Here is a 14,115-nt window from a genome sequence, read left to right as displayed (position 1 = left end):
GGATATTGAATGTTGTACAACAGAGTAACATTTTTTTCTCTTATCAACAGCACTTTCATTTCTGGAATATGTACCATTCTAGCTACAACTCACTTTTAATCTCTCACCCCCTTTGTCCATAGTGCTGCTGTATCATATTTCCCAGATTATATGGTCCACGAAGAGTCAAAGGTTGAGGAGTCTGACAGCAAGTATGAAAGCCGCAGAGGGCCATTTGATTTTGATATGAAGACATCTTGGCAGAGAGATGCAGATGACAACGAAAAAGAAAATGAAGGAGACAAAAAGGTACTGTTTTCAGTTTTTAGTATACTCTGATAAATGTACTAGGTTTGCCGATTAACAAAAGCATTTGGTTATTGCAAGCAGTACTATAGCATTACTCTTCTATGTTATCTTACATGCACTTCCAACTTCTTATTAGATAACCTTTTTACATGTTTTGGGGCAATTTCACAAAGACATATAAAAGAGTTCTAAAGGACTATTACTTTATTACCTAGAATGTGCCTTTGTGAATAGGACCTAATATGTCCATGTACCCATACCAGCGTATTCTACACTATCAATGATTGCAAGACCAGACGATTGTGTGTTGATCTGTCTATATCAACTGTCAGGAAGTTTATTAGATCAGACTGCCTTGATTTCAGTGGAATATATCAACAACTGAATACAAGCAGTTTTCAGCTATGGGCCATCTCATCGCTACCCTTGACACCTCTTTTACTCCGCCGACTCCTTCCCCCTGTTGTGGATCTTTGGTGCAAAAAAAGGGTTTGAAAGCTGTATATGAATAGGTGGTTACTCCAGTATTGGAGCTTTCATAGATTCACATGTCTGAATCATTCCCCGTCGTCGAGACGGGAGCCTCCGGTATATAAAAAAGCAATGATTAGTTAGATAGCAAACTGAAAAGACTCCCTAGGTCCATTTCCCTTTTGCAACCCATAACCTTCGTTATGTAAAAGAGACCAAACTTGTCCCTGAACCAATCAGAGCCCCTCGCCCTCTAGAACACTCCTGAGAGAACCTTTTGTCCCTCAGATTTTCTACCACACGTTGTGCTGGGGAGTCTCCTTTGAGCTCTGCTCAAACTCTGCTTTTTCAACCTCATTTGAGAACTTTGTTCTTTGAAATTTATCTGGATTTCTTACTACTCTGGACTGTCTTCATCTACATTCTTTAGAGAATGTCTGGAAAGTAGAAGAAGGGTTTATTTAGAGCCTGTGCCACTTTTTCCAAGAAGAGGCTCTATACAGATGACCCTCATACTGACTGCATTTACTGTCTATACCCGGATTACCAGGCAAAAGACTGTAAGGTATGTAGCACTTTTTCAAGTAAGACCCTGAGGGATCGTGAAGGGCGCCTTTTGATATGGCTTCAAAAGCTAAAGGCCAGAAAGGAGGTTATCTCCAGTAATAGTGATGAGGCTTCCTCCTCAACATCTAGGAAATCTCAAAAGAGAAGAAAATCTCCTCATACTCATTCCTCAGAAGAACATCCTGAGAAGGCCCTGAAAAAGACCACTCATGGGTCTTCTGGGCGCAGTCCATCAAAATCTCCTCAATCTGTGGAAAAGGAGAGTAAAATACATGCTTCTGGAGAAAAAACATCAAAAAAGACGAGTTCTGAGCTGTCAAAATCACCTCCTCAGGTCAAAGAACCCTTCAGGAAGCCTGAGGTAAAATCTAAAAAACCTGCATCGTCGACGAAGAAGTCATCATCGTCGACGACAAAGATTGAGGTAAAGTTAATATCAAAGCAGCCTCCATTGCCTATAACAGTTGCCTCTCCATCGACGACGTCATCGTCAACGGTGGTTCGACGCCGGTTACATCGTCGACTACTTCAACAGCGACGACGTTGTCGTCGACGGCAAAGACGATGATGTCGTCGACGGGAACATCGACGACGGTGACTATGTCGTCGACGACGGATACATCTCTATGCCTGGTGTCGACAATGGCATCAATGACATTGCTGTCGACGGCGATCACGTCGACCGACTCGTCGACTAGGGAAACTCAAGAAAAGATGGGAATTGTCAGGAACAGGAGGATTACACTAGAGATCACCTACCCAAGCAAAATTACTCCTCTGGTACCATCACACCTACTAGAGGAGTAAGATTCAGAGGAAGAGGAGGAAAATGGACCCTTTGGTTACGCCAGTAGTCCCTCACAGCTACATGTGAAATGTCAAGATGATGACTATGAGGAAGGATACGGGGAATATAAATATCCTCCACAACAACACTATCGCCAAGGGTACCAGCAAGAGATGGTTGGCATGCCATCGTCCATGATGATGGATCTACAGTTTATGCTGGCAGACTATAAAAAGAGATTTCCGCCGACACCAGCTTGTCATGAAATCCCTGTCTCTCAATAACGGTCCATCCCTACAACTCCAGTTAGAAGCAGGGAGTTACTGTAAGACATTACACCTACAACTCCTCAAACAGTACACCACCAGGATCATGTCACCCCTGACGATGATGACCAGGAGGAAGGAGATATAACAGATCCTTATAAAGAATAGGATGATTACCTTATTCCATCACCGGCATCTCCCTCACCAGTACCTGCTGATTCTCCGCCGGTGAACATCGGCGGATTACATAATTTAATGGAAAGAGCTGCGAAGAGGTTTTAGCTTCCAATGTCTACAACACAAACGGAGTGCTTCCTATATGATTTTAAGGAGCCATTCCGCAAGTCAGTACGGGCTATCCCGATTGTTAGCCATGTGTGGGAAGAAGGTTTAAAAGTTCTGAAGACACCGGCGACAGTTACACCTGTACTCGCTAGATTGGAGAAGAAATATAAATCTCCTTTAGACGCACCAGCGTGTTTACTGGGCCATCCCAAACAGATTCCGTGATTTCTTAAGCGTCGCAACAAAAATCTGAGAATCCCTCTGCGCCTATATCAGCACCTCCTGACAGAGAGGGGAGACGCTTAGACAATATTAATACACATACATGATAAAGTGTTTCAGCATTATAGCATGTGCATAAGTTCAGACATTTATCAAATACATTTACAATACAATTAAAAGCTTTTAATTGAATGCTATAATGCTGAAACACTTTATCATGTATGTATATTAATGTACCAAATTTTTATCATTGAATAATGTTTTATAATAATAATTAAAATGTATCCAAGGTGCAAAAACATGTTTTGATCACTTTTTATTCTCTGTTTGGCAAATGCCATTGTTCATGTGCTAGTGTTTATTAGAGATTTGCCTGGGTATTATTTTCACACAAATTGTTTTGCCCTGACTCAGGAAATTGATCTATATCAGGGGGTCCTTGTTTGTTTCACAGACTACGACCAGATGGTGCCCCTTACGGAGGAGGTGAAAGAGGAAATGTCTTGGTGGCTCACGCACATGGAGGCGTGGAATGGGCGTGCGATCTTCGGATCGGTCCCAGATTTGGTCATCGAGTCCGACGCCAGCAGGTCGGGCTGGGGAGCCCGCTGCGGGGACTTCTCCACCGGCGGCGTCTGGTCTTCCGACGAGCAACAGTTACATATCAACTGTTTGGAGCTCCTAGCGGGGTCCTTTGCGGTGCGGTGCTGGACCAAGGATTCGGCGACAGCCTGTGTCCTACTGAAAATGGACAACGTCTCGGCGGTCCGCTACGTGAACCATCTGGGAGGTCCGCGCTCTCGAGCGTTAGCGAATTTAACAAAGACTTTCTGGGACTATTGTCTCCCCCGACACTTTTCGGTGACGGCGGAATACTTGCCGGGCCACGTCAATCAAGTGGTGGATTGGCATTCCAGACATCTGCGGGACTCCAGCCAATGGATGTTGGACCCCCGAGTGTTTCAATGGATCTCCGATTTGTGGGGTCCGTTTACGGTGGATCTGTTTGCGTCCCTCCTGGATCACCAGCTCCCGCGGTTCTACAGTTGGAGGCCGGATCCCCTGGCGGAGGCCACGGACGCCTTCCTGCAGGATTGGAGTCGGGATCGACCTTATGCTTTTCCCCCATTCTCGATGGTGGTCCGAACGGCAGCCCAGCCGTCAGGGAGCGGACTTGATGTTGATCACGCCACTTTGGAGATCTCAAGTCTGGTTTCCAGTTCTTCTGGAACTTTCTTGGGATTTTCCAATCCTACTCCCACAGTTTCCTCACCTCCTGCTGAATCAGAGTCAGGAGCCGCATCCTCTCATCACTCGGAGTTCGCTCCGCCTCATGGCGTGGAGGCTTTCCAGAGCCGTTGGTCGCTCCCGGGCCTTTCGGGATCAGCTGAGAACCTCCTGTCAAAAGCCTGGGCTGATAGCACGACAAAGCGATACAAATCCGCTTGGCTTCGGTGGATGCGTTGGTGTCTTCGAAGGGACCTGGATCCCCTGGTCGCAGGCCTTGTTCCCATTTTGAATTTCTTAGCTGAATTGGCGACTAAGGGCCTGGCATATAGAACGATCAATGCTATGCGTTCTGCAATTTCTGCGGGACACCAACCGGTGGAGAATTCCCCGGTGGGGGAGCACCCCTTTGTTTGTCGGCTCTTGTGAGGTATCTGCCTTGCGTTGCCTCCGGAACCCAGGTATTCAGTTCTTTGGGATGTCAACGTGGTTTTGAATTTGTTTCTTTCCTGGCCGGCTAATCGTTACTTGTCCTTGAAGGAACTTTCGGCTAAATTGGCCATGCTTCCATGCCTGGTATCTTGCAGGCGAGTTTAAAACGTACGCGCATTGGACGTTTCCGCGCTTGTTTTTTCCTCTGATGGGGTTACCTTCACGGTGGGGCGTCGCACGAAGTCCGCAACTCGATCCATCTCGTACCTGGCTTTCGTGGACACCCCGAAATTGTGTGTTGTACATTGCTTGAAAGCTTATGAAGACATTACCTTGGACATTCGCCCGGCGGGCGAAAGACAATTATTAATTGCCTTGCGTAAACCACACAAAGCAGTCTCCTCCCCCACTATTGCAAGGTGGGTGCGTTGGGTCATGCAGGAGGCAGGAGGCAGGCATTGATACGAAACGTTTTGAAGCTCACTCGGCCAGGGGGGCCATGGCCTCGAAGGCTTTTTCAGTGGGAGCTCGGTTAGAGGATCTCATGCGAGCAGCAGATTGGTCCTCGGATTCCACGTTTAAAAGGCTCTATTTCAAACCAGTAGTGGATCTGGCCCAGTTGGTGGTGAGTAAGCTTTGAACTAGCATAATCTGAAGCCTCCGGTCCTGACATAGAATCGAAATTTGCCAATCAGGCGACAGCCCCCTCTAGAACCCTCACCACAGAGGTTCCAGTCCCTCAGATTTTCTACCGAATGTCGTGTGATGAGAGTCTCTGTGAGCTCTGCTCTGTTTTCTCTTCAGTAGATCTTCATTGAAAAAGATTTCTCTTAAGGTCAGATGCATAGGTATATTTATCTAGACTTAGAATACCTGACTTTGTCAGAACAACCTAAAAAAGGATTATTCAGGTCATGTGGGACCTGTGACAAAGAGATTGCACACAGGAGATACTCATAAGGAGTGCATTTACTTTCTCCATCCTGAGCATACAGTGAATGACTACAAGATTTGCCACCCTTTCGCCCCAAAAAACTCTGAAGGACAGAAAGAGAAGATTACTGATATGGCTGCAGAAACTCAAATCTAAAGAAAATCCTCTTTCTGAGAGGAAAGTGACAATTCTGCTACAACAGAAAAGTCCTGAAAGAGGGATAGGTCCTATGAGAAGGAGCCTCCAGAATACCTAAAAAGACTCTCAAGAAGACCCACCATCGGTCACCAGGATAGTTAAAAAAAAAAAAAACCTGAGGAGCGTTCACAAACTTCAAAAAAAGAGAAAATCTCCACAGAAAAGGTTCCATCTGACCCCACAACTCCATCTCTGAAGGAAGTTTCTCTTAAAAAGTCGTAAAAATTCCTTCAGTTGATAATAAAGACTCAAAAAAACAATGTCTGCTCTTAAATGTTTTTGTCGAAAATAACACCATAGATGATAGCATTATCGGTGACACAGTCGTCAATCACCTCCACTACCATAACATCGATGTTCACATCAGCAGCATCGCTGATGATACATTGTCGCCAGTGGCTTCAACAACCACTGTAACATCTAAACTTCTATCGGCACCAGCATTTTAAAATGTGCTCAGGAAAACCTCAATAACATCATCCATAACGCTGATGGTGGCAACTAAGCGACCTTTGTCGACAAAGATACCTTCCCATTGACGAAGGCACCAATGATGAGGGCAACGCCATATAAACCCTCATTGGCAACAAGGCCGACGGGAAGCCCATTGACAAAAACACCTACATTACAGACCTCATTGATGACGTTGGAAACACTACCACCGTCTACAAAGGCTCCACTAACACCACTGATGCCTGTCTCTACTATATTGTTTACATAGAAATCTCCCACAGGAACAATTCTTCCTATTCATACATCACCCAGTAAAGTTTATCCTGTTCTGTGCATTTATTTGATGAGGACGACTCATAGAGGATGGCAGTCCCATTTGTGTAGCACATAGTCCCTCTGAGCTACATGTAAAGTGGCAGGAAGTTGATGAAGAAGACCAATACTATGATGTCAATATTATGCTGTTTAACAATCAGAACATTTATTTATTTATTTTTACGATTTATACAGCGCGAACAAATGCCCGTAGGCGTCTCGGCGCTAAGAACAGTGCGTAGAATTCCCCCTAAGGCTTAGTCTGAAGCTATTCTTGACAAAACAGCCAGGTCTTTATTTTTCTGCGGAATTGCATCAGGGACGGGCTTTCCCTGATGGTTACTGGCAGTGAGTTCCAAAGTCTGGGAGCATCCACCAGGAAACGCCTATCGCCCCAGGTAACTGTTTTAGTTCGTGATACCAGCAGATAGTTAAGATTATTGGATCTGAGCGATCTAGTAGGTAAGTGGAATCTAAGGTGGTGTTTCAGGAAGTAAGGACCTTGGTTGTGCAGAGCCTTATAGACTATGCATAGAGTTTTAAATTTGATCCTATTGCGGATCTTGAGCCAATGGAGATTTTTTATAGACTCAGCGATTGGCATGAACTTCGGGGTTCCAGTCAGGAGACGGGCAGCAGCGTTCTGGATAGTCTGCAATTTATTAGTAACTCTAACCTGGGCATTGATGGATAAACCATTGCAGTAATCTAGGGAGGACAACACTAATGCACTTACCAGTGTCTTTCCTGCTGCGACTGGCAAGAATGGTAGAATTTTCTTAATTAGCCTGAGTTTATAATGAGCGGTGGCTGCTGTTTTATTTGCATGTGCCATGAAGTTCAAGTTCCCGTCAAAAGTCACTCCAAGATTTCTGACTGTAGTTACCGGTTCGGGGGGGGGGGGGGGTCCCATACGTGGGAGGCCACCACGTATCAGACCAACTGGGTGAGAGCTTTCCGAAAATGACCACCTCCGTTTTTTCGGAGTTTAATTTTAGGCAGTTGGAAGCCATCCACTCTCAAATTGCCCGCATGCCCACTTGAAACGCTAATAGTCAGCAGGAACACTCAGCCCAAATTCCACTGGAGTTAGTCACCAATCTTCAACATATGCTTCAGACACCGGTTCCTCGACTACGTACGTTACAGTTACCAGTGACCCCTCTGCCAGTACATTGGTTGCCTCACCAGTGGATGTTCCACCTACCTTGGATGAGGGAGAGATAAGAGATTCCGGTTCCATGCCCAGTGATTGGGCCGAATATTTAATACCAACATCATTCCTTCCGGTACCACCATCAGTGGACTCTCCACCAGACGACATCAGTGGTTTCCACTACATCATGGAGAGGGCAGCAAAGAGATTGCAGATTACCCTAACCACCAAACAATCTGATTGCTTCCTCTTCGATTTTAAAGACCCATGAACTAATCTATAAGGGCTGTTCCTATTGTAGACTTCATTTGGGAGGAAAGCATCAGGACTTAGAAATCCAGCTAAGTTGTTGGCAGTGCTGCCTAGACTAAATAAAAAGTACAAGGCACCAGATGATTCATCAGCATGTTTAGTTGGTCACCCCAAGCCGAATTCCGTCATCACGCAAGCGGCCCAGCGGTGTTCAAAGAATCCATCAACCCCTATCACAGCATCACCAGATCGCGATGGGCATCGACTGGATAACATTTGCAGACACTTTTCCACCATAGCAGCCATCATCGTCTGAGCAACCAGCTCCCTTGCGATTTTAGGACAATAAGACAGACAAATGTGGTCTAATTTTGCTCAATATCTGAACCCCCTTTCAGAGGATGCAAAAATTGAGGCTAAGAAAATTCTCCAGGAGGGAGAGAGGGCCGCTGCGGAGATAATCAACTGTGCAATTGACCTCTACTCAACTGTATTTAGATAATTAGCAGGGGCAGCTCTGCTTAGAAGACAAGGCTGGCGGAAGGAAACATCTTTCAGACCAGAAATCCAAAGCAAGATCTTGGATATGCCATATAATGTTGAAGTATTGTTCGGCAAGCTTATTGACTTTCCTCTCCAAGCTATAAAAATAGATACAGACACAGCCAAGACCCTAGGAACTCTACAAATGAGGGGCAAAAGACAGACAGACCTTTTCTTATAGAGGAGGATATCAGCCCTATAGTCAGCAGGTTCACCCCCTCACGCTCAGTATCGCTCCCAATACACCCAACAATACAGACAACCATCTCCAGTGCCGTACAAGCAACCAACAAGAGGTAGAGCTACTGCCAGAAATCAGTGACCCTTCAACGGTGCCAGTTGCCCCACACACTTCGAAAAAACAACTTGAAGGTAATGAGAAAAACCGCCTCCATAACAACAGACAGATGGGTCCTGGATGTCATAGCTCAAAGACACACACTCAAAATCACCAAAAAAACTGCCAAATGTTCCCCCAAAAGGGGCACCACATTCCTATCTAAAGCAACTCTTGCGGGAGATATCAACCTTGCTACCAAAGGGTGCAATAGAAGAGGCCCTGAGGACTCAGAAGGAAATTGGTTTATATTCCTGTTTCTTCCTGGGAAGGAAAACGTCGGGAAACTGGTTCCCTATCTTAGACCTTTCGGAAGGTCAACAAATACCTGAAAAGACAATCCTTTTGCATGGTACCCTGCAAGATATTTTACATCTGCTCAGTCATGGGGATCACATGATGGCTCTAGATCTCAAGGATGCATACTTCCGTGTCTCGATTCACTCAAAGCATCGAAAGTACCTGAGATTCAAGGGGGCTGGCACCCACTACCAATTCAAATTCCTCCCCTTCGGACTAAAATTGTCCCCATGTATTTTCAACAAGTGTCTGGCACCAGTGGCAGCTCATCTGAAACAAAGAGGAGTAGAAGTATTCCCATACTTGGACGACGAGTTACCAAAAGCTTCAACGTCTTGGCAGGCCACAACAGATACTTCAATCTGCCTCACACTCTTCAAAAAGCTGGTTCACTAGTAACAAGCTAATATCATCTTTCAATCCAACAACAACGCTGATGTTCTTGGGAGTAGTACTAGATTCCAACCAAACAAATATTTTGCCTCATTGGAACGGCAGTCAAGAATCCAACAACTGGCTCAATGGCTCAGCAAACGAATGTCCGTTTCAGTTTGACTGTACAAGTCACTCCTAGGAATGCTATCTTTTTGCATTCCATTAATCTCAAATTGTCGACTTCACATGTAACCATTGCAGGAGGAGCTAGACAAGCAATGGGTGCAAGTTCAAATGTCATTCGACTACATAATTCGAATTGCCCCAACCATGGTAGAATCCATGCAATGGTGGGCTCAGAGTGGAAACAATATCAAGGTGCTAACAATCCTCACCAGGTTTCAGACTTTGTCATAATGACAGACGTGTCCTTAGGGGAATGGAGCGCTCATCTTCAGGATTTGACTGCAAGTGAAAAATTGAAAAACTTCAAAAAGTTACACATAAACCTACTGGAGCTCAAGGCCATAGCACTGGCCCTATTATTGTTCCTTCCTAAAATAGCAGGATTATCCATGCTAATCCGCACAGACAATACCACCAGCATGCTCTACTTTAACAAGCAGGGAGGAACAGAGTCATCAGCCCTGTCCCAACAGGGTCGTGGGGGAATGCTTTTTCGATCAGATGGTCAAAGATATTTGCATGCGCTTTTCCCCCTAATCCCATTAATCCTGTGGATTCTCAGGAAAATTAAGAGGGAACCTTGTCAAATTATCCCGATTGCTCCCAGGTTGCTCAGATAGTTTTGGTTCACGGAACTCCTGCTTCTTTCGGAACTGGCCCACATTCATCTGAAGCCCATTCCAACAATGCTGATCATGAACAAGAGCCTGGTACATACTTCAGAGAGATCCTCACAAGGACAGGGCAGACACTACCTATAAGATGTATAAGCTCAAGTGGAAGCTTTTGTGTCTCTGGTGCCAGGAAATGGGTGTTCATCCTATCTCATCAACCCCAGAACAAGTCCTGCTGTATCCTCTTCAATTGGCAAAATCCGGTCTTGCTAACTCATCTATTCAAGTGCATCTAGCAGCCATATCCTAATTTCAAAGATCAGATACGCTACCCTCCCTTTGGACCGCTAGTGTAATCAAGGAGTTTCTCCAGGAGCTTTTCAGGGTTTTTCCTCTTGTGAAGGAACCTCCTCCTACTTGGCATCTCAATGTAGTACTGAGTCAGTTAATGAAGGCGGCTCCCTTTGAGCCGATCCACAAAGCAGACTTAAAATATCTCACATGGAAGACAGCACTGCTTCTCGCACTAACGTCCGCAAAAAGAGTAAGTGACATTACAGTCAAAGAACCATTCATGCAATTTAAACAGGACAGTTCATATCAAGAACTAATCCGAAGTTCATACCAAAGGTACCTTCGGATTTCCATCTTAATTAACCTATATTATTGAGGACACTTTTCCCGATCCACTGACATTGGCAGAAACATTTCTACATACATGAGATTGTAAAAGTTGTATCAAATTCTACTTACACAGAACGAAACAACTCCGCAAAAACAGATCAATTGTTTGTGGCTAATGGAAATTTACGGAAAGTGTTCCCAGCTTTGAAGCTAAGCATTACAAGATGGATCGCAGCTTCCACCCACAGGTAAGCAGGAAAGCCCTTAACGCATAAAGTTAAGGCTCATTGTACTAGATCTGTTTCTACTACCATGGCTCTCTTTGCTGGTGTGCCCATTCAACAGATATGAAGAGCAGCAATATGGCCCAGCAGTCACACCTTTATGCAGCATTACTGCCTGGATTGCCCTAACAAGCGCAATACGGCTGTGGATAAGTAGTTTTGCACCATCTATTTCAATAAGTTGAGCCATTTTGAACTTGTTTTCCCACCTTCCGCAATGTAATACTATTGTGGGTATTTACAACTGCTAACTATTCTGAATCAAGCATGTGAATCTGTGAAAATAAGTTGCTTACCTGTAACTGTAGTTCTCCAGTATTGGTATCTTTCACAGATTCACATGTGACCCACCCTTCTCCCCATTGAGACTTCCCTTACTTCGCTTCTGTGCTTCATCCCACTGTTGCTGAAAAATCTGAGGAACTTGAGCGTCTGTTTTAAGGGTTCTAAAGGGTGATGTTGCATGATTGGCTGGACTTTGGGTCTTTTTAAATAATGGTAATAAGCTATATAAGTGAATGTCTTAACTTTGACTTCAATGTATATCTATCACTATTGCTTTCTATGGTACCGTGGGACTCCCACTTCGAAGACGGGGAATGATTTGAGCCTGTGAATCTATGAAAGATACCAATACTGGAGAGCTACAGTTACAGGTAAGTAACTTATTTTCCTTCATGTTTTGTTCCGAAAGGTTTGCAGAGAGTCCCTAAGGTTCACCTTCAGGAACTGTCAATACAGAATTCTCCCTTTGACCTAAATTGCCCGACTATTTCCCAGAATTCTGTATTTGGGTATGGACTTTCGGCATTTGCAGAAGGTCTACTTCTACCTCTGTCTGGATGGTTGTATGGCAAAGACATATCCCAGAGTTTTGGCTGTGAACAATTTCACCATTTTCTTTTCTGTACTTTTGAATCTCTGGTTTTGTTACACATCTAGGGAGAATACAGTTCTTTTAGGCCATGCTAGACAAGCGATTCCCCTCTCCCTTAAATCCCAACAAAGACTTTCTTCCATAAAGGAGACCACTAATCTTTTTTTGGGTCACAAATTCTTCACAATATGGAGGTACTGGGTGCCTCTGAGATTACAGGTGTCCAACATAGTTGCCCCCCCCATCAAGCTTTGTGTGGGCCATGCATTGTCACCTGATAGCTTACTGGCTGAAACAGCTATTGACGCGGCAGGGTCTTGGGCTCAATGTCCGCGGACTCGATAATTCTCGCCTCGGCGCCTACTCTAATCATGGGTCCCACGCTGCAACTCTGGGCAATATCTTGCTTAATCTCCACAACGGCCCTAACAACACTGGGATGCCTGGCTTCACCTTGGGGGTGCCCAGGGGGGGCATCTCACAGGGAGAGCCAGGAAGGGTTCCACAGCGTTATACAGCGCCGGGACGCCCCGTTGCTGGGGCATCTGTGCGCTTTACAAATATACTACATTTACATTGAACCATAAGTCTATGTCCTTCCAAATCAACTTGTATAATCTTTCAGCTTTCAAGCGATAGGCACATTTACCCCTGCTGTTGGTGGGCTGTCCCTTCCTCCTGTCATTACTGCAGATCGTGATCACCACAGACTCTTTCGAGAGCCGGGGTGCACACTGCAAGTAACTCTTCATCTGGGACTAGTGGGACAGCATTGATTTGACCCTCCACATTGGTATGTTTGAGTTAAAGGCAGTCTTCCTGGCATTAGAAGTCTTGTAACCATGCTCACTGTAAAGATGTTGGTGGTAAGCACCACATCCTTGTTTCATTTCAGAAGGCAGATGTATGCTACTTTACATAGGTTTTCTGGATACCAGTAGTCCTGTTGGAATGGGCCACCTTCCACAGCATGTTGCTTCTGCTCCTCATGGCAGGGTTTCTGAACTAGGGAGCAAAGACCCTCAGCAGGAATCTCCATTCACTCCATGGAGGGGTACCCAGCAGTCCATGACAACTTGTTCCAGGCTTTTAGGTGCCTTAAGTTAAGTTGAACAACTTCCCAGCACACTGAACAGGAAATGCTAAAATGTTTTGAACATGCTAGGCTGGTTGGAGAAGATCTCATAAGTGACCTATCGTCCTGATCCTAGAACGTCTTGGTATAAGACATGCTACGCCTACTTCATGAGATCTTTTAAGCTAGTCCCTGCTGTCGCCTAATTCGGGCACATTGGATTTGAGGAGCTAGTCTTCTTCATCTTGGTATCTCCCAGTAAAATCGGGAGATTATTGTGTCTCCCAGGAAATCCAGATCTCAGTACAGTAGCAAGTGGCTGTTGATTTTTCATTCTTCTTTGGCCACGGGCATCAATCCTTTCCTCTTCTGCGGACAGTGTCATGCACCAGCAGACTCCGGTATTCAAGTATAATCCAAGACAACCTTAGTAGTTGTCGGAGCCTCCTGAAATAAGTATCATGTAATATTTTCGACCAAAATATGATGGCTTTTAGGATTGTCCCGTGTCCCCAAATTTCACTTAAATAATGGCATTTTATTCCAGTTTTATTTTTACACATACAGATATGGATATTATTTGTCAATGGCAGGTATGCTCTCAAATTTTATGTGTACAGAGTAATTGATTTGTAATTTTGTGCCCAGTATTGCATTGTGACCACTGTTTGTAGATTCCTCCAGAGCAGAGGCAACATTGGCAACACTCATAAGGTTCATTTCAGTCACAGAGAGTTGGAGTGCAATCATGCCCCCTCACGTATTCTGCAGGCACTATGCTGTTGATAATTCTTTTAGCAACGGAGAGTTTTCTTTAGAGGTCTTCGGGAAACTTTTTTTTTAATCCCTTAGCTGCCTGATGTCTTTTTTCTTCCTAGCAATATTTATTTGCTTTCTGCCGAATAGTCCTACACATTGGGAATAGAAGAGACCCAGAGCATATAAGACGATATACCTCTAAACCTGTAGTATCAACAGGGACTAGCCGGTGTGACCGTAGTAAGACTCTGAACTGTGTTTTCAGCAGGCACCTAGTCGGTGTGTTCA

The 14,115-nt window shown here is 44.8% G+C and overlaps 1 protein-coding gene across 4 annotated transcripts in view; it reads left to right on the top strand.

The window, feature by feature from the left end:
- Positions 1-14,115, top strand: part of C4_1H7orf57 (chromosome 4_1 C7orf57 homolog) — a 242,188-nt gene that overhangs the window by 162,050 nt on the left and 66,023 nt on the right. For all 4 annotated transcript variants that reach the window (XM_086964899.1, XM_086964896.1, XM_086964897.1 and 1 more), the window contains exon 5: positions 123-288. In XM_086964899.1, the coding sequence (XP_086821025.1) occupies positions 123-288 (166 nt within the window). The remainder of the gene's footprint in view (positions 1-122; positions 289-14,115) is intronic.

The sequence above is a fragment of the Lissotriton vulgaris genome, chromosome 4_1, assembly GCF_964263255.1.
Source record: "Lissotriton vulgaris chromosome 4_1, aLisVul1.2, whole genome shotgun sequence".
Taxonomy (NCBI): Eukaryota; Metazoa; Chordata; class Amphibia; order Caudata; family Salamandridae; genus Lissotriton; species Lissotriton vulgaris.
The sequence above is the reverse complement of the archived record's forward strand: the minus strand, read 5'-3'. Positions and strand labels throughout refer to the sequence as shown.